Below are 23552 nucleotides of genomic sequence, written 5' to 3'. Positions count from 1 at the left end.
ATGCTCCCTTCAGCAGCAGGTCTATTACTAAATCACTAGCTACACATGTAATTCAGAGCAGCAGTGCATGCCAAGGCTGAACATCAACAGAGAGGCAGTGATTTAGGTAGATCAACTAGGCTATGAATTCCCTTTAAGACAGTCAAAAATCTGCCACTTATTCCTCATGTAAGGCAACCTCACCACTATCATTTTTATGACATAAAGGTCTTTCAGACACCTACAACAACAGAAGGTACTTGCTATTGTCCTTTGGGTACCTGTGGCAGTTTATTTTTTTCATAGCACTGAGCTTTTGCATGTAACAAGCAACTTACTAGTGAGTTGAAAGTTGCATTTGATTGTGTACACTGAATGAGTTTGAACACTTTATTACATAGGAGCAGGAGCCATCCACTCAGTCCTTCAAACCTGCCCTGTCATTCAGTCATTAGTGGCTAATCTGAATCTTCATCCACATTTGTTTCATACCCTTTAGGACTCTTCTGTAACAAATATCTATCACTGTCAGTTCAGAATTTTCCAGTTGACTATCCTTGACAGATTTTTTGGGGAAGAAACATAGCGACATAAAAAGTAGGACCAGCAGTAAGCTATTTGTCACTCTGAGTCTGCTCCACCATTCAATATGATCTTGGCTGATCCTCCATCTCAATGCCATATTTCCGATTCTTCACATACCCCTTGATGTTCTTAATATTTAAAAATATATGTATCTCTTTTGAGGATGTTGTGACTTGGCCTCCACAGCCTTCTGTGGTATAGGATTCCACAGGTCCACTGCCCTTTGAATGAAGAAAGTTTTCTTCTTCTCATCCAAAATGGCCTACCCGATATCCTGAGACTATCCTTTGGTTCAATAATGCACCATCAGGAAGAACATCCTCACTGCATCTAATCTAGCTGGCCCCTTTAGAATTTTATGGTTTAATCAGATTCCTTCTCATTCTTTTAAAATCTAGTGAATGCAGGGTCAGTTAAATCAATTTATTTTCGTAGGTCAATCCTGCCATCTCTGGTATGAGTCTCATGAACCTCTGCTGCACTCCCTCTATAGCAAGTGTATTCTTTCTTAGGTAGGGAGACCAAAACGGCATGCAATATTCCAGGTGTGATCTTACAAAGGGCCTGTTTAACAGCAGTAAGACATCCCTACTTCTGAACTCAAATAGCATTCCAGATATTCACAACCCCATTACTGCATATAACAGTAGGTAATGATGTTTACAATTTTAATAATTTCCAACTCCCAAATAACTGAAATATTAATTTCTCGCATGCAGTGAATTTTATCCTGTCATAGGTATCGATATTTTGATTTACCAGGTTGTATCTGTTGCACTTTGTGTAACAGCATTAAATTGTAAGAGGACAATTCTTACCAGGAGTACATTGCCTCTCCTGCTGTAGCATTTATAATGTATTTTGTATAATTGTACAATTTCATTTCGACTCCCTCAAAAGCTGCATCCGTAGTAATATTTGTATACCAATTCAATGATTTTTTTTTGTTTGTACTTACAATAATGGATGCTTTCCTTTACTCTTATATTCATACAGTACTATAGTCTTAGAGAGCAGAATCCTTTGTTCTGGAGCTAAAAAGTGGTCATGGAAGTGAGTTACATTTCCTCACAGAGTTGGGTCTGCTTTTTATGCATGCAAGAGGATTTACAGATTGGACAGTATTTGCTCCAGCTGTTACCTTCTGGCATCACAGATCTTGGTGCCATATTTAAAGGGTATTCAGATAGACATTCATTCCCTGCAAGCCAGGACCATTAATTGGATCTGCTTGGGTACCTGCAGCTATACATTCTGGCGCTCCACCCTTGCCCAGTCAGTCAGCTTTTCTTCCCATTGCCAGCTAAATTTCAAAGATCCTAATTGCAAACTTTGTCCTGCTTCTTGAAACTGTACTTTGGCGCCTCATGCAACTAAGTTTTCCTGCCCATGTTAATTCCTCCTGCCAGGAATAGCCCAAGATTCCGCATAGTCTCTACTTAGGTAAAGTTAAAAATTACACAACACCAGGTTATAGTCCAACAGCTTTATTGGGAAGCACTAGCTTTTTGACTGCAGCTCCTTCATCAGGTAGCTGTGGGACAGGATCATAAAAAACAGGATTTATAGCAAAACATCACAGTGTCATGCAACTGAAATGATATATTGAACAAACCTAGATTGCTGTTTAAAAAAAAGGTGACATCTCAGCTCAGACAATGCACTAATGGTGTGAGGTCATGCACACACACACACATCTATAAGTTTATGGGGTGAATTTGCATTTGCAGAATTATATTTGCAGATACATTCTATTTTGTTCAAAAAGCACACAACCTACAGGAAGTCAATCCGTGTAATGTGTTATAACTTCCTAATTCGGAAACAGAACCAGTCTGACTCAAGATTGGGATGTAGACAGACTCTAAACTTACACCTTTAATGCATTGTCTGAGCTGAGGTGTCACCTTTTTAAAAAAACTTTAAGTTATCTCAAGAATGTGACATAAAAGAAGTTCTGGGATGTAAGTTTTAATGAACTGAAACCTGCAACCCATTCTAAATGATGAAATACTGAACATAATCTAGGTTTGTTCAATATGTCATTTCACTTGCATGACACTGTAGTCTTTTGCTATAAATTCTGTGTCTTGTAATCCTGTCCCACAGCTACCTGATGAAGGAGCAGCTACTGCTTTCAAATAAACCAGTTGGAAATCTGGTGTTGTGCGATTTTTAAAAAAATTATTTTTTATTGAAAAAATTTTTCTTTACAAAATTACAAAAATATGAAAATATAACATTATAACAACAAAAACAACAATAAACAATAAACTCTACAAAAGTACTCACAACTACACGCATTACATATCAATAAATAAGTAAATAATGCAGCTCAGCATAACAAGACCTCAGCTCTCAACCTTCAAGAGCATCAATTAATAAACCCACTTTTGCTCGAAATTCTTCCTGTCAGGACATTAGACTTATTAAAGTAAACTAGCATGGCTAGACAAAAGCCGTAATTAAAATGGCAGACATATCTGCTTCCAAATCATTCAAAAAGGGCTGCCAAATCTAATAAAAATTGTCTATTTTCTGGTGCAACATATTTGTAAGAAAGTCCAAAGAAATGTGTTCCATAATTAGCTTATGCTCCCCCCTCTGACAGACCCAAGGGGTTCTCAGACACCCAGCACATCAGAATGTTCTTCCTCGCACAAAAAGCGAAGATGCTAAAAAGCTTTCTCCCATGTACATCTAAGGGATATAAAATCAGCAAACCCAGGAGAAAAGAAACTGGTTCCACCTCGACTTTGGTCCCCAAGATTACTCCTGCCACTGCGCTCCAATACGTACAGAGCTTGTGGCAGGACCACAAACAATGAGTGAGGGTAACTGTATTTATTTTACATTTGGGGCACATTGAAGACACACCCTGCATAAATTTTGCCAGACGCTCTGGGGCCAGCTGTGCCCTATGAAGAATCTTTAACTGCATAGCATGGGTCCAATTACATATTGAAATTGTCCTTGCACTCTCACAAATGTCCTCCCAAGTGTCCGGAGTGATCTCCACTCCTAACCCTCTCTCCCAGACCTCCTGCAATTGCTCGATGTCACCCGAAGTACATCCCCCCCAAAAACGATAGAGAGTACTCACTGAAAGGGTGCTTTTAACCTGAAGCACCTCTTTTCCATATCAGGTCTGTAAAACTCAGTCAGGAGTGTAGTCTCTTTTTGGATACAACCTCTGATCTGAAAAAAACTGAAGAGGTCCTTGCTTGATAATCTGTACATACGAGTTATTTGATCATTTCATCTTCAACCAGGTCATCCAAACAAGAGACTTCCCTGTCCACCCAGGGCTTAAATCCAGGATCCATTGTCCCTGGCCAGAAACCTGGCATTCCAACTATGGGAGTATGGAAAGATGTTTTAGACATATTACACTTCATCTGTCTCTTTCCCTCCACGCTCTTGACTATTGGATTGCGGCAACTATCCTAATTTTGTCCAGAAACAACAGGTTAATAAGAAGACACTTTGCCTGGTAGGCCTCAGCAGCCAAACATATTGATGCCAAATCCTCACAAGCCTAATCACTCTCAAAAAATAAAAGGAAGCTCAATTGATATCTTCTGACATCTGGGAGATCCACTCCTCCCAACCCCTGGGGCATTTACAATTTCATAAGTTTGATAAGAGGCTGCTTACAATGCCAAATAAAGGAACTAAACCAAACATTTAATTTCTGAAACATTTGTCTAGGAAAAAGCATCTGCAGCGAATATAATAAGCAAGGAAAAACATTCATTTTAATAAAAGCAACTCGTCCTAGCCATGATATTGGAAGAGTCCCCCATCTTTGAAGGTCTTGTTTAATCTTGTGAAACAAATGAACAAAATTAGCCTTGAGTAACTGAACAAAACTAGAGGTAACAGAGTGCCTAACTAAAGAAAGCCTCCCTGTGCCCACCTAAAGGAGAACCCGCCTTCAACGTCTGGTATTCCCCTAAGACCCCCATAGGCATAGCCTCCAATTTTGAAAAATCGATCTTGTAACCTGAGAAAAAGCCAAATTAAGTAATACATTGTATCAACTGGGGTGCCGAAATTGCTGGGTTCAAAAGAAAAATGAGAACATCACCCAAATATAATGTGATCTTATGCACCTTCGACGCAACCATATTAGGGTCCCCACGAATGGCCTCTGCCAGTGACTCAATCACCAATATGAAGAACAGAGGTGAGTGCGGACAGCCTTGCCGACTACCCCTACCGATATTAAAATGATCAGACCTTATACCATTAGTGAGAACCACCGCCAGAGCATCACTGTAAAGAACCCTTACCCATCTAGTAAACACTTCACCCAGACCAAACGCTCCAGGATATTAAAAAAGACATGGCCATTCCACCCGGTTAAATGCTTTTTCCGTGTTCAAGGAAACCACTAATCTTAGAACTGACCCTAGCTGGCACACTTCAATCATGTTAAGCAGTCTCCTAACATTATTAGAAGATCTGCGACCCTTTATAAAGCCTGTCTGATTCTCCTTACCAATAGAGGGCAACACCCTTTCCAACCTGAATGCTAAGGTCTCCGATATAATTTTAAAATCAGAGTTTAAAAGCAAGATGGGTCTATAAGAAGCACAGTCTGCCGGAGTTTTCCCTTTCTTGAGGATAAGAGAGATATTAGCCTCTCTCAAGGATGGCGGGAGGCAAATCTGACTATATGAATAGTTATACATGCTAGCATTGGTCCTGACAGTATGTTTACAAATTCTTTATAAAACTCAGTGGGCAAGTCATCAGGGCCAGGCGCCTTTCCACTTTCAAGTTGCCTCACCGCCTGTTGTGTGATTTTTAACTTTGTCCACTCCAGACCAACACCAGCTCCTCCACATCATGGCTTTCTAGATAAACTCTTCTTGACTGGCTTTACCTTTCTTCCAAGTCACTAATGCTATACAAAGTAAACTAAGATGTTGTTCTCTTGACCTTATGCACTAGCAATCAAAACCAAAAATTCTGACACAGAATTTCCCCAGCTTTATTGTTGGTGAACAGTTTAGTTAATGGGGTGGGAAATTCAGGGGAATTGACATGATTGGGATTTCAATGTGATCTTGACTCCTTCCTATGTTAACTATGGTGACTTACAAGTACAACAGAAAATCTCTGTGGATCTGGCAGGAAGCCAAATGATGTAGTTTGAAAGATAATTAAGAGCCTTTTGACTAGGAGGAACAACTTTAACAGGAAGGAGTAGCAGCTGCATGTTTTACTGCCATATACAGCTAGAGATGTAAAGAATCACATCATGAAGGAGGCGATACCCTCAACATCTGATATATAGCCAAACGTCCTATATCAGAATCAAGGGGGGAGCTTATGGCAGTCGGGGCTAAGGAATCATTGAGAAGGTCTTTTTATTCTTCTTCCCTGTCAGGGTGACCTACACGTCCTTGCTAACTGTGAGCACTTGACTGTATTTGTGTGTTTCATTCAGCCAGCCAGATAAAACTTTGGTTGATACTTTGCGAAGTGACACCCAGAATGTCCAGGCCATTGTTATGGGCCTGTGTGCACTCAGTGGCCTGCCATATATAACTCTCCCTGAGATCAGTCACTCTTTCAATATCTGTGGCTTCAAAACACTTAGGTTAGAGATGAACACCTGCATTTTCTTTAAAAAGTGCAGAATGCCTTGGAAAATTCTGACAGGTACACATATATTTCTGTATGCTGCTCCACAAGTACCCATTTGATCTGTGACTGGAGGAACTCAGTCCTCCAAATAAGGCTTTGGTTACTGTCTAACCAAATAAGGCTTGAAGTGTTGTGCACACTTGAGTAAGGACTTTCACTGCTATCTCTGTCTCCAGCGGCTAGTTACTCCTGCTCATTGTGTGCCTCTATCTATCTGAGATGGTGGACAGAGTGAGGTTTGCGTACAAATGATGTGCACAGGTGTCATATAACAGTGCATTGTGGTGTGCTGATCTCTGTCTGAGATCTCCACAGCTGCCACTTCCTCATTGTGTCAACTTTGACTGTTTACCTATGGGAGATGAAAGACATGAGTTAATGCTTAATTTAGGGGAAATAGGGTCAGCATTATCTGTATTCTAACATTTATCATTGATTCAACATGAGCAATGATTGATTGCACAATGGTAATGTCTTTAGTTGTCACCAATAGTTGGATTTTATATGTTTTTATGTTACCTACTTAATTGGGAAAGGTGCCAGGAGTGGAGTGTGAACTGGTGGCGAGTGTGGACCTGATGAGGCAGCTTCATGTTACCTACTTAACTGCACCTCAGTTTTATCAGTGGTGGGGTTTGCACTGAGTAGTCTGCTTAATTCATGTCCACCCAAGGGTTCACCTCCTCCAACATTTTTGTTTTCATGGTCCCCAACGCCTCATCTTCACTGTGCTCATCCATTCCCTATACACATTGATCCATCATGATGAAGCCCTCCAAGCCCTCTGTGTCTTCCTCTCCAGCCATCCAACCAGTACCCTTCCACCGACACCCTCATCCACTTGGCTGAACTGGTCTCACCCTCAACAACTTCCTCCCACTTTCTCCAAACCAAAGGGGTAGCCATGGGCACCTGCATGGGACCCAGCTATGCCTACCTTTTTAGCAGGTACATGGAACAGACCATCTTCCACATTTACACCGGCACCAGCCCACCTGTTCCTCCACTATATTGATGACTGTATCGGCAGTACGTCGTGCTTTCACAGGGAGGTTGAACAGTTCATCAGCTTTACTAACACCTTCCACCCCAACCTCAAATTCACCTGGACCATCTCAGACACCTCCCTCCCCTTCCTGGACCTCTCCATCTCTGTCTCCAGCAGCCGACTGACCATGAACATCTACTTACAAATCCACCGACTCCTACAGCTACCTAGACTACACCTCCTCCCACCCTACCTCGCCACCCCTTATTCCCAATTCCTCCACATCTGCCACATCTGTTCCCAGGATGACCAATTCCACCCTAAAAAATTCCAGATAGCCTCCTTCTTCCAAGATCGCAGGGTTGACGATGCCCTCCAGCGTATCTCCTCCAGTGTGTCTCCTCCACTTCCTGCACCACTGCCCTTGAATCCCACCCCTCCCAATGCAACAAGGACAGAATCCTCCTGGTTCTCACTTTCCACCCTACCAACCTTCACATACATCGCATCATCCTTCACCATTTCTCCCACCTCCAAAAGGACCCCACCACTTGAGATATATTTCCCTCCCCACCCCTAACAGCGTTCTGGAGAGATCATTCCCTCGAGAACACTCTCGTCAGGTCCACACTCGCCACCAGCCCACACCCCACTCCTGGCACCTTTCCCTGCCACCGTAGGAAGTGCAGAACCTGTGCCCACACACCACTCCCCTCACCTCTATCCAAGGCCCCAAAGGATCCTTCCACATTCTACAGAAATTTACCTGTACTTCTACCAATGTCAACTACTGTATCCATTACACCCAATGTGGTCTCCTCTACATCGGAGAGACAGGACGCCTTCTTGCGGATCATTTCAGAGAACATCTCTGGGACAACTGCACCCACCAATCCCACCGCCCATGGCTGAACACTTCAACTCCCTCTCCCACGGTGTTAAGGACATGCAGGTCCTGGGCCTCCTCCACTTCCAAACTGTTACTACCCGATGCCTGGAGGATGAACACCTTATGTTCCACCTCAGGACCCTGCAACCACACGGTATAAATGTGGATTTCAGCAGTTTCCTCATTCCCCTCCCCCCCACATTATATCAGTCCCAAGCCTCTAACTCGGCACCGCCCTTCTGACCTGTCCATCACCTTTCCCATCTATCCGCCCCACCCCTTCCTTTGACCTATGACCTTCCCTCTTAACCTCAACTACCTATCACTTTCTCAACTACCTTATGCCCCCCAACCCCTCCCCTTTATATCTCAGCCCCCCAACCCACAAGCCTCACTCCTGATGAAGGGCTTTTGCCCAAAATGTTGATTCTCCTGCTTCTCTGATGCTGCCTGACCTGCTGTGCTTTTCCAGCACAGATCTCGACCTTCATCCTGCCAAAGCCAGGATTTAAACAATGGTGGGAAAGTCTGGGCTTATCAGAGGTCCCTCTCTAATTTGTTACCCTGTCTAGTTTTACTCTTAAATCCTGACCCCAATACCCCTTAATAGGCCTAATGATAAACACTGGCTAAGACCCCCAATCCAGCTCTTCAAACCACGAGTGCCGTGCTAACAGTTACCATTGTTTCTGGTGGCACAACTCCTGATTTGCTGGAAGTTCTCCAACATGTCTCCAAGGAAGGGAAATGTTCCTTCAAGCCTATTAATGGCCCATGGGCATTGTGCCTTCAGGGCAGCCATTCTTCTCACAGTTGTGAACCCCTGAATTTTAGCTGGAGGTGAAGACCATTATATTCCAGAAAACCATGCTCTGGTCACCTCTGATTCTGGGTCTTTACTGCTGTTATCTTGCCGACCTCCAGGATTCCTTATCTATAAATGCCAGTTCCAACCTAGTTCTCTGCTTCTTGGCATTATGAGTTCTCTTTTCCTGGCATGAGAAGGAACTGAGAGTTAGGATTGTGAGGATGGAAGATGGAAATATGAGAAGGGTGACCGAGGACCTTAAGTTACGGATCAGTATATGTGATGTCCATTTAGATAGTGATTTGAGAAAGATGGTGGAGAAAAGGTAAAGGGATGGTATCAAGACAATTCTGGGGAGGTGAGAGAGTGATGGTAGCTATTGAGACTTACAAAGTATTCACCTTGCTCGACCTCTTGAAGTCATTGAATCTTTTCTGGTACTGGATTCAGGTTCTTAATATGCTGCACTGCACATCAGCAACTTCATTTCATGTCTGCTTGGTGAAACCTGCCTTTATGTAGAATGTATTCATGGTAGCATCAACTGCCTCATTCCATCCTCCCTCCTTGATTGATCAGGAAACCTGGAGGCTAGCTGCTAATAGGTTTGCTTTGAGGATAAAACAATAAAACAAATTAGGTGTTGCATTCCTAACTTGTAAATGGCCCTTTCTTTGCAGCAGAGACTAATGTAGTAAAATGTTTCCTCATACTGTCAGCAGTTTTGTTACCAAGAGGGATTCCTAAACTTTGGGTTTATGCTATTGGGAGGCAGAACTCCTTGCCGCCATTGCAAGCTAAGAACAAACACTATCCAGTCGTCCCATGATACATTCTGATTTTATGTATCCTCTGTGTACTTGGAACTTTTTTACACAACTCCCTGCCACCTGATGAAAAGGTCTACTTCTTATCTGGTGCTAAAGTTAACAGTGACTCAAGACCTTTATGAAAATTGGCATTCTTCCATTTTGCATAAGCATTGTGTTTGAGAATGGTTTTTATTGAGCATTACTGAATTCCATATTCCCTCAGATCTTTAGTGGGTCCAAAATTACAATTTAAAAATGAAAATTTATTGAATTTTTTCAGAGAAAATTGTCGTTCTAGTCTTATTTTTACTGTTAATAGCAAAAAAAAACTCAAAGGTTATTGCAATGTCTTTTCCTTTTAAACTTTACAACAGTTGTCTGTGAATCACTAAAAGTTGCTTGAAATGGGAATACTCAAGGAAGAGAAGTGGTTAATTGACTTGAAGCTGTCAGATTTCACGATCGGCTAATGTTTATTAAAATTGAACAAATGTGATACTTCATTCTCAGTGTGATTATATGTGCTGTAACATTTCCATCATTTTCCTTAGAGAAAAGTATTTAGTCAATCATCAATCTCTTTCCTTTATAGTCGACTTGGAAGCATTACAACTACACTTTTTCCCAAAGGATCTCGCAGCGTGGTGCCCAGGGATATGCCTCTCAACATTTTTGTGAAAATCATACAATTCATCGCTCAGGTATGGAAACTGATTACAAATTACTCCATCTGTTACATTTACTTTGTTCTTGCTCAATGACATGATAAATTTAAATGAAAGTAAACAAGATTCATTAGTAACTTGATAATATTCTAACAATCGTATTAAATAAATATTATAATAATTGAAGAGATTCAGAGGTCTTTAATGCAGAGTCTTAAAGAACAGATGGTTGCAGCAGGAAAACAATTTTGGAAAAGTATATATTCCATATGTCAACATACAAAGAACTTGTTGGGAATCACATGATTGCTCACATTGAAGTTGGGGAAGACAGAGCTGCTCACGTGCATACTGAATTAGAGGCTGGAATTTTGCATCCCTCCATGTGAGCTGGTGGAGGAGGAGGCATAATATTTTGTGGGCTGGGGAGGAGATGGTGTGTCTGTGGCCCACCTACCTTCACTAGACTATTAGGTGGAGATGGTGAGTACTCTAACAAATTGACCCCTTTAATTGGTCACTTAAAACCCTCCTCCCATCGCTGCTGGCATTTTGTCACCAGTAGCATGCCCATACCACATGGCCAGGCTGATAGGTATGCCTTTGTTGCTTGGAAGTGGGCTTTATATAGAGTTGGCTCCTCCTTTTTGAGGACCCCTGCAAAAGGTCCGTCTCATCTATACATAATCATAACCCTGCAAATGTGATCACTGCTCCCACTCTCCATACCTTGCCAAGGCTTGCCTGACTAGTCCTAGTGAGACTGCCCCACATTCCTGGTTCGCTAATCTCCAACATCTTCGTCAGAAGATTGAAGTTACAATCTTGGGCAATTAATTGCTTGATGACTAAAACCTGACTGTGGATTCCAATGGAGATGGACTATCCCCTGGCTTTCCAGCCAGTAGGCAGAGCCTCTGCCTCTGTGTTACGTTTCTGCCACACATATGAAGCACTGTTCACTAAATTTATTGGCTAACTGTTGAAACAAACCTTTTTTTCCATTTTGGCTTTGTAGCAACTGCTCTTCTAGATAATGGTTTAGAACAATTCTTCCCAAATGATACTATTTAATGTCTGCTAAGTGATTGGTTGAGAAAACAATAACTAAATAAAGCATTATAAAGAGAATTCAAATGTACAAGTATCTTTGTAACACAAAGTGAACTAGTTTAAGTTTTCTAATATGAACATAGTTTATATACGAATGGCATTGACCAGTTCTAGATGAACAGAAAGGGAAGTATTCTGTTTGCAGCCAGTTTCCTTAAATTAGCTTTAAATGCAAACTTGAATAGATTCCCCTTAGTATTATGAGGAGAAAGTTGCAGATGTGTAAATTTGAAAGTTAGGAATCAGTTTATTCCACTCCAGTCAAAACTGGTTACTATTAATTGGGTTTGTTATGCTTCCATCAACCCAAAACCTCCAGATAAGAAGTTGCATTTACGTAATAAAATGACAACTGCATCTTTAAGATTATTGGAGAAAGTTGCATACATTAAAGATCCAAATGACTGCATTGTCCTAAAAATTCATTTTCTATAGCTATTTTGGCACATTCATTGTTGAGATTCACTTGAGATCGATCAGAATGATATCTGCCTTCGGTGAGAGTAAATAATCAGACTTAAAAGTTTCCAGTATTTTCAGGTTGCCATTTTCCCCTCCCTGAGGTGGTGAGAATAATGTCAAGTGTGATGATTTAATCAGGCAAAAGTCCAAAAATCGAGATAAACTATTCCAATTAAGTTCTCCCTCCTGAGAAGGCATCAAAATCTCATCAGGTCATAAGAAGCCTTTTGCATCTTATTGGTCACCCAACTCACCATACTAACTTCCCCTTCCCAAATAATTTCTGCCAAATCAAGAAGGTCAATGCTTCAAAAACCTGACAGCAGAAACCAAGTGGGGACCTGTTTAGTGCGTTTCCACACTTTACAAGGAACCGCTACAACTGCAATAGGTGCATTCCTGGTAAGTTGTCATGATCAGTTTCTGGACTCTTCAATCACCCAGCTGAACAACAGCATCACACCAACTTCAAATATCAGTTTGGCAATATACTTAGGAAAAAGTTTTTTTTTCCCACAGAGGTAGCCGATTAGCAGACAAGGGTAGAGAGTAGCTTTTGGCTCAGGGATTGCACATTTCCTGCAAGGGCTGCAAGCAGTTTCTAGCTTAGAAGGAAAGGCAGGCTAGCTGTGTTTGTAGCAAGTGGTAAAGAATAGGTTTGAAAGGGCAGGAGCAGTTTGACATGGCGTTGTATGGAATGGTGCTGTATTAACATCACAAGTTGTGATAAGTGTAATGTAAATGAGAGCAGCAGCACTTTTGACTGTGTATAACCATACCAGGTGCTGAGTGAGTCGGAAGCGCAGAGAGCAAGAAGGGTTAGTACTGTGGGCTGGTGAGATGGATGTGAGTCCTTGAGTCAACATCAAGACCTGAGGCTTTGCTGGGTAACTGACACAGCAGCTTACTTACAAGGATAATGAATTAACAAAAGAGTGATAGAGTGAGATAACTTGCCTAGGACATTGATGGATATAAAGCCATCCAATATGTTTGTTGATAAAATTTACTATCAAAGTCGAAAATTCTTCCCACAGTTTTTATTTCTGTGTTCTGTGATGTTCCTGTGTTCACATTGACTATACATCCTCACACCCTGCTTCCTGGAAAGACTCTATTCCATTTCCAAGTTCCGCCGATCTGTCACATCTGTTCCAATGATACCAACTTCGACAAGGGTGCCTCCAAAATGTCCATCTTCGTCCTCAGCCAGGGGTTCCCCAGCACTGTTGTTGACAAGGTTGTGCTGGATCCAACCCATCTCCCACACTTTGACCTTCACCCATTCTCTTTGCCCCCACAATAGTGATAGGGTCCCCCTTTCCCTTACCTACCATCCCACCAATATCCGCATCCAGAGGATCATTCGCTGCCATTTCCACCACCACCACTGGGATGCTACCCATCATACACATATTCCCTTCCTCTCCCTTGTCACCTTTCTGTAGGTACTGTTCCCTTCGGGTCACCCTGGTCCACTCCTGCTTCACTCCCAATACCCCTCCACAGCCCTATGGCACCTTCCTCCTCAACTGCAGGAAGTGTAACACCTGTCTGTGTACTTCCTTCTTCCTCCATATCCAGTCGTCCAAACACACCTTTCAGGTGAAGCAGTGGTTTACCTGCACTTTGCTCAATCTAGTTTACTCCATACATTATTCATAATGTGGTCTCTCCTTCATTGGTGAAATGAAGTGCAGATTGGGTGACCACTTCACAGAGTACCTACATTCTGTCAGCAAAAAAAGCTCCTGAGCTTTCAGTTGCCTGCCACCTCAACAAGCCACCTTGTTTCCTAGTCAGCATCTCTGTCTTAGCTTGCTGCAGTGCTCCAGTGAAGCACAGCACAAGCTGGAAGAACATCACCTCATTTTCCATTTGGGAACTCAGCAGACTTCTGGACTCAATATCGAGTTCAACAATTTTTGGCTTGACCTTTCCCATGCCCTTACCCTAACTCCCACACACCAGACCTTGTTATCACATAGTCTGCTATTACACACAGACCATTGTAAACCACTAACAGTACCAATTAGCAGTTATTCAGTCTCCTAGCCTGATCACTATCCACTCCTTTGTCTGTCCAGTTGGTTTTCTTCTTGGGTTTTATCTCTACCTATAATTTACTCCTAACCCCCTCCACCCCACCCATCTTATGCATAAAAAACAACATTTTCCTAGCTACCATCAGTTCTCAGGAAGGATCACAAAATGCTAACTCTGACCTCTCTCCACAGATGCTGCCAGACCTGCCGACTGAACTTTTCCAACAATTTCTGATTTTTGTTTCTGATTTTCAGCATCCACAGTTCTTTTGTTTTTTTTCCATATATTCATGTTTTCTTTGTAAATTTTGAATATTTTCAGTGTTTCTGTATAAAATTGCTAAATATGTTCAATGTTATAGTAATTTTAAGAAATATTTTTCACTTATCAGGAGCGATTAGATTTTGCTATGAAAGAAATCATATTTGACCTTCTTAGTGTTGGAAAGTCACCAAAGACCTTCAGTCTGAATCCTGAGGTATTTATTGTTTTCTTCCAAAATATTCTTGTCTTAATTTAAGAATTTTTTTTGGATAATTGTATTTATATAGAAAAAGTTCTTTTTAATCAGTAATTTCAAACTTAATCACAAAAAATAAATTGTTTAGTTACAATGTACAGTAAACTCTAAACTAATGAACAACACTGTTTACCAGCTTGCTACCATTGAAAGAAGCTAAAAACTTACTGAATCTAATTGAAAGTGTGTGGCAATATCAGACCCTTGTACTCATAACCAATTGCAGCAGCAGCAACTATCAGCTCTGGGTTTACTGCTAAATCTTGTGCAAAAATGTGTTTTACTATTTTAATTATGATTAAAGTTTGTGAGAAGATTTGTAGCTCGGGTGCTCGTTGTTGTGGTTCTGTTCGCTGAGCTGGGAATTTGTGTTGCGGACATTTTGTCCCTCTCTAGGTGACATCCTCCGTGCTTGGGAGCCTCCTGTGAAGCGCTTCTGTGATCTTTCCTCCGGCATTTGTAGTGGTTTGAATCTGTCGCTTCCGGTCGTCAGTTCCAGCTGTCCGTTGCAGTGGCCGGTATATTGGGTCCAGATCGATGTGCTTATTGAATTCACCACAAAGGTATACAGGAAAGCCACTCACAAAGACCAAGTCCTGAACTACGAAAGCAACCATCCCAACACACACAAAAGAAGTTGCATCAAGAAGCACTGTTCAAAAGGGCCACAACACACTGCAGTACACCAGAACTGCAAAAAGAGGAAGAAGAACACCTATACAATGTATTCACCAAAAACGGATACCCGCACAATTTCATCAACAGATGCCTAAGGGAAAGACAATGGAACGAAGACATGCCACAACCCAAAGGACTAGCCACGTTACCATACATCAAGAGCATTTCCGAACTGACAGCCAGACTACTGCGACCACTAGGACTCATAACAGCACACAAACCAACAGCCACGCTCAGACAACAACTCACCAGGACAAAGGACCCAATACCCAGCATGAGCAAAACCAATGTAATGTACAAAATCCCATGCAAGGACTGCACAAAACACTACATAGGACAAACAGGAAGACAGCTAACGATCCGCATCCATGAACACCAACTAGCCACGAAACAACACGACCAGCTATCCTTAGTAGCCACACACGCAGATGACAAGCAACATGAATTCAACTGGGACAACACTACTATTATAGGACAAGCCAAACAGAGAACAGCCAGGGAATTCCTAGAGGCATGGCACTCATCCACAGATTCAATCAATAAGCACATCGGTCTGGACCCAAAATACCAGCCACTGCAATGGACAGCTGGAACTGACAACCGGAAGCGACAGATTCAAACCACTACAAATGCCGGAGGAAAGATCACAGAAGCGCTTCACAGGAGGGTTCCAAGCACTGAGGATGTCACCTAGACAGGGGACGAAACGTCTGCAACACAAATGCCCAGCTCGGCGAACAGAACCACAATAAATTATGATTAAATTGTTTTGAAAACAAGGAAATCACTAATATAAAATAGGTCATGACATTTTGATTTAATAGCCCAATAAGTGGATTGTCATATATAGGTATAGTAATGTGTTTAATTTTAACCCTAATCTATATGAATGAAGAAAAGTCATTGTTTCGTGCCTAAATATTGCCAAGTGTACTTCTGCAATATGTTTCAATGCTTCACAGAGAATGAATATTGGTTTGAGAGCTTTCCTTGTGGTTGCTGACAACCTGCAACAGAAGGATGGAGAGCCTCCAATGCCTAACACAGGAGCTGTACTCCCTTCTGGAAACACACTCAGAGTGAAGAAGACTTACTTGAGTAAAACCTTGACCGAAGAAGAAGCAAAAATGATAGGTCAGTCTTAAGTTGTTAATACACTTTTTTTTAACTGTGATAGGACAGAATTCCTTGAGTTACAGTGAGAGATTAAGAGAACCATGTTGGAATTTTAAAATAAAATCCTATCTCTTGGATTCTGAAATACTTTATGCATATAGACAACAGCCACTATAAAATTATGTGTTTGGATGTGGAACTAGAGAAACTTCCAATTTTGTAGATGATGCCAAAGTCAGAAGCATGATAAATAATTCTGAGTACCAAATTAAGTTGCAAAGGGATATTGATAGTTTCTGATCTGAAAAAAATAGCATATAGCAAATGGAAGTCAGTGTCAGTGAATGTAAGATTTAGTTTAAAATGAAAATGTTAAAAGTTGACATTTAATTGTGAATCTGTTTTAAAAATACTAAGACCACAATTAATGTAGTGGATGGAATTGAATCTAGTAGGACAGAAGGGACCAGCCAACCTCAAGTATACTGCACCGAGGAAGAGTCAATACACAAATAACTAGATTCTGTTTTTGTTTCAGTGTATTGGAGAAACATAACAGGTCTGGGAGAGAAAACTGTTAACATTTTGAGCCCAGTGACCCTTTGTTAGAACTGAAAATAGCTGGGGAAGGGTATAATTTTTACTGAAGACGCTATAGTATCCAAACAGGTCCTTCAGCCCAAAAGGTCCACACTGACCCTCCGAGGAGTAACCCACCCAGGCCCATTCCCTTACTCTATTACTCTACATTTACCCCTGACTAATGCACCTAACCTACATATCCCTGAACACTATGGACAATTTAGTATGGCCAATTCACCTAATCTGCACGTCTTTGCACTGTAGGAGGAAACTGGAGCACCCAGAGGAAACCTACACAGACACAGGGAGAATGTGCAAACTCCACACAGACAGTTGTCTGAAGCTGGAATTTAACCTAGGTCTCTGGCACTGTGATAAAACAGTGCAAATCACTGAGCCACTGTGCCACCTCGTGCCACCTGCCGTTAGTTGAGAAGAGAATATACTATGTTAAGATAGTCCCCAGAGAGAGACAAAAGGAATAGGCACATAAAGAGCTTGCTGATGATCAGCCGAGAGAGAGATAACAGCTAGGCAATGTGAACGAGAAGTGTAAATGTTTGAAAACAAGTCGGCTGTGTTGGAAACAGCCCAAACAGGACAGGACCTAGGGGTGTGAGGGAAGGAAGCAAACAAGGAAGTGGTATTTGCATTAAATTTCACACTCATTGTGCAGATGTGGGATCCATACTGTGGGAATAATGTTAAAATAACATCGAGAATACAATGCAGATTCACCAGCAAGCTGCCTAATATGCCCAAATACAAAATTCAAGGATTTGGGCTTTTTCCATAGAAGTAGATGAGATTGCAAATTTGATAGTAGCATTGTAAAAAAATAAGAACAAGACTATTAAAACAGATTAGAACTTATATTTATTGCAATCCAAATTGATGTGATTCCAGCAACCACTCAATATCATGGTGAGAAAACGGAGATAAAGAGCTGGAAAAAGTTTGTCCTCCTGCTTTACCATCATAACTTGGGCAAGCTAACCCCAATCCTCCAGCCAGTTGCGTGTAATCAATTTTAGCTAATCTCAAGGACAGGGGGCAAATAGGAAGCAAGTTGAAGGGCAAACCAGCAGTCAATATAGTTACTATATGGAGTCAGAAGGAAAGTCTCCATTAAAAAAAAAGTTGTGAAAGATTTTAGGGCCTCTTTTTGAGAAGGGTCCTCTGTAGAGAGTATCAAGGTAACACCACATCGTAGTAAACTGAACTCAACTTGAAAGACTACTAGTTAACCATTGCAAGCTTCGTTTTGTCTTAACAAATTGAAGAGTTCAGATTTGAAATGTGCCAAACATTGAAAGGGGACCTAGGCTCACAATCACAACAATTTAGCAATGGCACAATTGAGCAAATTAAATGTAAGCATCTGCATTGCCATTGAGCCCATTTCATGCATGAGAAACAGGGTTCAACAGTATTGAATTTAGGCTCTCTGATTCCAGTGATTTAGATGATTAATGCAAATGAGCATAGATTAAGTATAGATGGAAATTGATGGTAGGGAACAGCAGGAACATGTTTTAGAAAGAATGCTCATGAACAGTACATAATTTATTTTTTAAAATTGCACCAAATTTAAGATAAGAAGACTAGCAAACTCTTCCTGAAATACATGGAAGATAAGAGGAACCGACTTCTGAACCTGAGAGGTAGTGTATCAACCTGGAATGTTACTTATACTGCTGGGTGGGATATGCACTGGATGTTACACCAAGACCACTAAACAACGCCAAATCAGCAACATTTCCATCACCCTCCTTTTCTATTGCCTCAAGGTGTACCAGATTGTTGACAAACCCAGCAACTCATGTTGACTCTGTTGAAATATAAAATAAAGATTTTTGATTTTATTAGTATAATGATGTAATAATGGTGATGGTACTGCAGGTCGTAAGGAAATTCAGGGTCAATGCTTTAAGTTAGCAAAGTCTGTCAAAACTATTCTAAAGTTAGATTTTGCCCTTAACTCAACAGGAATATCTTTGTACTACCCACAACTAAGAAAAGCACTAGATAGCATCTTAAGGCACCTTGACAAAGAAGTTGGCCGTTGTATGATGTTGACCAATACGCAAATATTGAACAAAGAGCCTGAAGACATGATCACGTAAGCATGCAAATAATTAATGCAGAATTCAGTTTTGAGTTGACGTGAAAGGTTGGAGCCGTTTTATGCAGCTGCGCACATCAGTTCCAATCTTTTCAGAAAGGCAAATATACTGGCAGTGCTCTACTACTGTTGTCAAGTTATTTGTATAAATATTCTCAGGCCTGTATTTTTGCTCCTGAGTCAGAAAATATCCCAATTCCACAGTATCAAATTTAGGAGAAAGTGCCTGATTTCTAATTTTATTTTTAAGATTGGGAGGTGGGGGGATTGCTGTGTTAACAAGAGGCAGGCCCACTACATTAGAAATGTATGGAGGCAGCCATAACAGGTATTAGGTGCCGAGGCTGGATGTTTGAAAGGCTAACCTCAGTGATCTTACACATTGTCTTTTTATGTAAGCTGGAGCAATCTTCTCATCCTCACCATTGCTAACTTAAGCATCATGGGAATTTTTAACCATTATCCCAATTAATGTCCTTCCACATACCCTGCATGGCCCTATATAAGACATAGGTAAATTTAGTGCAAACTCCTGGCAACACATGCCTTCCATCAACTTCTGTTTGTCCTTATCCTCTCCAGGCCAACTCAACAAGTATAACAACATGCAGACATTAAGATCCAGAATACGATGAAACAAAATAAAGTTGTAATTGTCTGCTGAGGAATTCACTAGTTGGGAGTTTGGAGGCTGGAAATCCTGCAGCAAGTAACTTACCTCCTGACTACCTAAAGCTTGACCACTGTCATCAAGGCCCAAATCAGGAACACTCCCACTTGCAACAAAAAACCTGGGATCTATAGACCAATAAGCCTAACATCTGTGTGGGCAAGTTACTTGAGAAGATACTGAGGGATAAGATTTACTTGCTATTGGAAAGTAAGAGTTTGATTAAGAGTCGTCAGCTTGGCTTTGTGCATGGGAGGTCATGCCTCACAAATTTGTTAGACTTCTTTGATGAAGTGACCAGGAAGAATGGCGAGGCCAGTGTGGTAGGCGTAGTCTACATAGATTTCACTAAGGCCTTTGATAAGGTTCCAGTTGGAAGGTTAGATCACATGGAATCCAAGGGGAGCTGGCAAATTGGATACACAATTGGCTTGATGGTAGGGAACAGAGGGTAATAGTGGAAGGATGCTTGTCGGACTGGAGGCCTGTGACTAGCGGAGTGCCTCAGGGGTCAGTGCTGGGCCCATTGTTGTTTGTTATCTATATCAGTGATTTGGATGAGAATGTACAAGGCATGATTAACACTAAAATGGGCAGCATCGTGGACAGTGAGGGAGGTTATCAGAAATTTCAGCAGGACAATGATCAGCTGGGGAGATGGGCTGAGAAATGGCAAATGGAGTGTCTTATAGATAAGTGTGAGGTTTTGCATTTTGGAAAGTCAAATCAAAATAGTGGTTGCATGGTGAATGCTAGGGCCTTAAGGAGTGTAGTGGAACAGAGAGACCTTGGAGTTCAGGTCCACAGTTCCCTGAAAGTGGAGTCACAGGTAGACAGGGTAGTGAAGAAGGCTTTTGGCACACTGGCCTTCGTCAATCAGGGCACTGAGTATTGAAATCGAGAAGTTAAGTTGCAGTTATACAGAACGTTGGTGAGGCCGCACTTAGAGTATTGTGTTCAGTTTTGGTCACCTTGCTCTAGGAAGAATGTTGTTAAACTGGAGAGAGTGCATAAGAAATTTACAGGCATGTTGCCTGGACTCAATGGTCTGAGTTATTGGGAGAGGTTGAACAAGCCAGGACTTTTTTTCTTTCGAGCTTAGGGGACAGGGAGGAGACCTTATAGATGTGAGTAAGATCATCAGAGGCATGGATAGAGGGAATGCACTCAATCTTTTTTCCAAGGTTGGGGAATCGAGGACTAGAGGGTATCAGTTTAAGGTTAGAGAGGAAAGAATAAAAGAGAACCAAAGGGGCAATGTTTTTTTACACAGAAGGTGGTATGTGTATGGAATGAGCTGCCAGCGCAAGTGGTTGAAGCGGGTACATTAACAACGTTTCAACAAATACATGAATGGGAAAAGATTAGAAGGATATGGGTCAAGTGCAGGGAAATGGAGTTAGCATGGACATACATTTTGGTTGGCATGGACCAGTTTGGGCCAAAGGGCCTGTCTCCATGCTGTAGGACTCTATGACTCTATGACTTGCCTTGTTGAAACTCCATCATCCTTCTTGAGATGCAGAACAAAGCAGCCCATTGGATTGGTAGCACATCTTGAAGTATTCCTGTACTAGCAACTGTCAATTGCAGCAGTATGTACCAATTGAAGGCAACTGCACTTTTACATGAACAGTTGCCTTCTGAATTATAGATGTGTAAACCTTCCCATTCTTCCTCCTGCACAAATGGTGGGTGCTAGGTTTGATCCAAGCAGGACCAGTTTGGTTAAGCCAGAGACCCTCTCTGTCATTGTAAAAATTGAGGTCATTGTTTCAGATGCAGATTATAAGGCATGTGTCAGTGCTTGAAATAGAAAATAGCATGATATTGAAATTAACAGGACATAGAATGTTAAAAGGAAATAGCAGATATACTCATCTCAAGACCATCATCATTGCCAATGCAATGCATTTAAGCATTGAACTTTATTGAAGTTAATGAGTTATTGTCAGTTGCATTTTAGAGTAAATAATACAGTAAAATATGGTGAAGACCTTCAACTGTCGCCACAGTCTGGTGCCATTTTGAATATCTTAAGAATATAAATAAAAGAATAAAAAGATAGACTCTCTTCAAGTTATATCTTTGTTCTGCCACCTCTGTCCTGAGCTCTGAGCCCTCAGCTGGCTCGCTAATGACACCTGTGTCTCCACCCCTCCACCATTGCCTCGCCGCCACCAATACTGGACCCACTAACGTAGAAGTCACCACTCTTCAGGTGCCACTTGGTCGTCACAAGGCCCACTTTGCTGAAGCCACCACCAATGGCAGGACCCACACTTGCCCCATAACCAGGAGTCCCCTCCTCCGGGCCTACTGCTGCACACCTGATAATGCCAGGAGTCCGTGTTCTGGGCTTACAACAACCATGAGTCTGCCACCACCTCGCCAAAAGTCCCAATGTCACCTTATTGGCGTTGCCATCTTGAAAAGTCAGTTGCTTCTGATCACAGGAAGAGCTTTGCCACCGCTGCCTTCCGTTGCCAGGAGACGCCACCATTCATGCGTTCTCCCTGCCATGCCAATGCCACCAATTAAACTGCCGCAAAAAGTCACAAAGAAAAAAAACAAATGAGAAAACGAAAGAATATAAAGAAAAAGAGCAGAATCAAAAAGAACAAAAGCAGATGGGAGCAGATGAGTCCCAGGCTAAAAAACCCACACAGCTCTGCTACTTTGCCACTATCTTGATAATCAATTCTTGAGATGTTTGTACTAGTAATTCTTCTATTAGAAGCGCTAACAGATGGCAGTATGATCATTATCCCCTTTGTCTGTAGAGATGTGCTTATTTTCCACTGGGTGATATAAATCATCCTATCAGTGTGTTATTGCTATGGTTATTGATCACATGACTTTTACTAAGTGGGGAAGGAGGAATAAGCAATACGTAAATCTCCCCCTCCTCCCCCCATCTTGAAAATTCAGCTAAAGAGTATTTCCAGTGTTTATGTTATTTAATCCTATAACAAGTGCATCTTGTTCGAGCCACAGTGATATACAACAAACACTTAGCAGGTCAGGCAACATCCTTAGGGAGAGAAATGGAATTAGTGGCCCGCGTATTTTCTTCTTAGATGAAAGCGCAGAGTCCAGAAATTTCAGGCTCATTGCATCTACCTCAGGAAAATGTCCAAATAACAGGAGCTTCATCAAAAGGACTGGTGTGCACTGAATGTCACCCCACCACCCCAGGACAGGTTAGAGTTGGCCACAGGGGCTTCTAAGTACTGAGACATGTTTGGTAAAAGGTCCAACTTATTGGACTTGCTCCCAGATGTGCTGGGAATAATTGAGCCCTCACCTCTCATCCCGTCTCACCCAGACTCCATGGTCTCATCAATGCCAACCTATATCCCCTAAATAGCCCCTATGTCAAATCATGTATTTCCAAGACCCTCACCCATTATACTTTGAAAGATCATAGAATTCCTACAGTTTGGAAGCAGGCCATTCAGCCCCATTGAGTCCACACTGACTCTCTGAAGGTCATCCCTTCCAGACCCACCCTATCTCTGTAACCCTACATTTCCCATGGCCAACCCACCTAGCCTGCACATCCCTGAACACTATGGGCAATTTAGCATGGCCAATCAACCTAAGCTGCACATCTTTGGACTGTGGGAAGAAACTGGAGCACCCAGAGGAAACCACATAGACATAGGGAGAATGTGCAAACTTTGAACTTGTATCCTCCATGCCAGTTACTCAGTATCGACACTGGTTAGGCTGCAGGACTCATGTCACATGAAGGAAAATATAGTTTGAATTATCTATAATAGGCTTTATTATATAATAAAAATCACTCTAATTGATAACATTCCATTTAATGCATTAAAATCCCTTAAATGTG

At 41.6% G+C, this 23552-nt stretch overlaps 1 protein-coding gene across 6 annotated transcripts in view; it reads left to right on the top strand.

Annotated features, from left to right (window-relative positions):
• LOC140481292 (protein furry homolog) overlaps window positions 1–23552 on the top strand; it is a 412478-nt gene that overhangs the window by 198514 nt on the left and 190412 nt on the right. For all 6 annotated transcript variants that reach the window (XM_072577249.1, XM_072577246.1, XM_072577244.1 and 3 more), the window contains exons 13-16: window positions 10312–10420; window positions 14397–14483; window positions 16166–16337; window positions 18891–19023. In XM_072577249.1, the coding sequence (XP_072433350.1) occupies window positions 10312–10420; window positions 14397–14483; window positions 16166–16337; window positions 18891–19023 (501 nt within the window). The remainder of the gene's footprint in view (window positions 1–10311; window positions 10421–14396; window positions 14484–16165; window positions 16338–18890; window positions 19024–23552) is intronic.

The sequence above is a fragment of the Chiloscyllium punctatum genome, chromosome 9 (genome assembly GCF_047496795.1).
Source record: "Chiloscyllium punctatum isolate Juve2018m chromosome 9, sChiPun1.3, whole genome shotgun sequence".
In the NCBI taxonomy this organism is placed as follows: domain Eukaryota; kingdom Metazoa; phylum Chordata; class Chondrichthyes; order Orectolobiformes; family Hemiscylliidae; genus Chiloscyllium; species Chiloscyllium punctatum.
The sequence above is the reverse complement of the archived record's forward strand: the minus strand, read 5'-3'. Positions and strand labels throughout refer to the sequence as shown.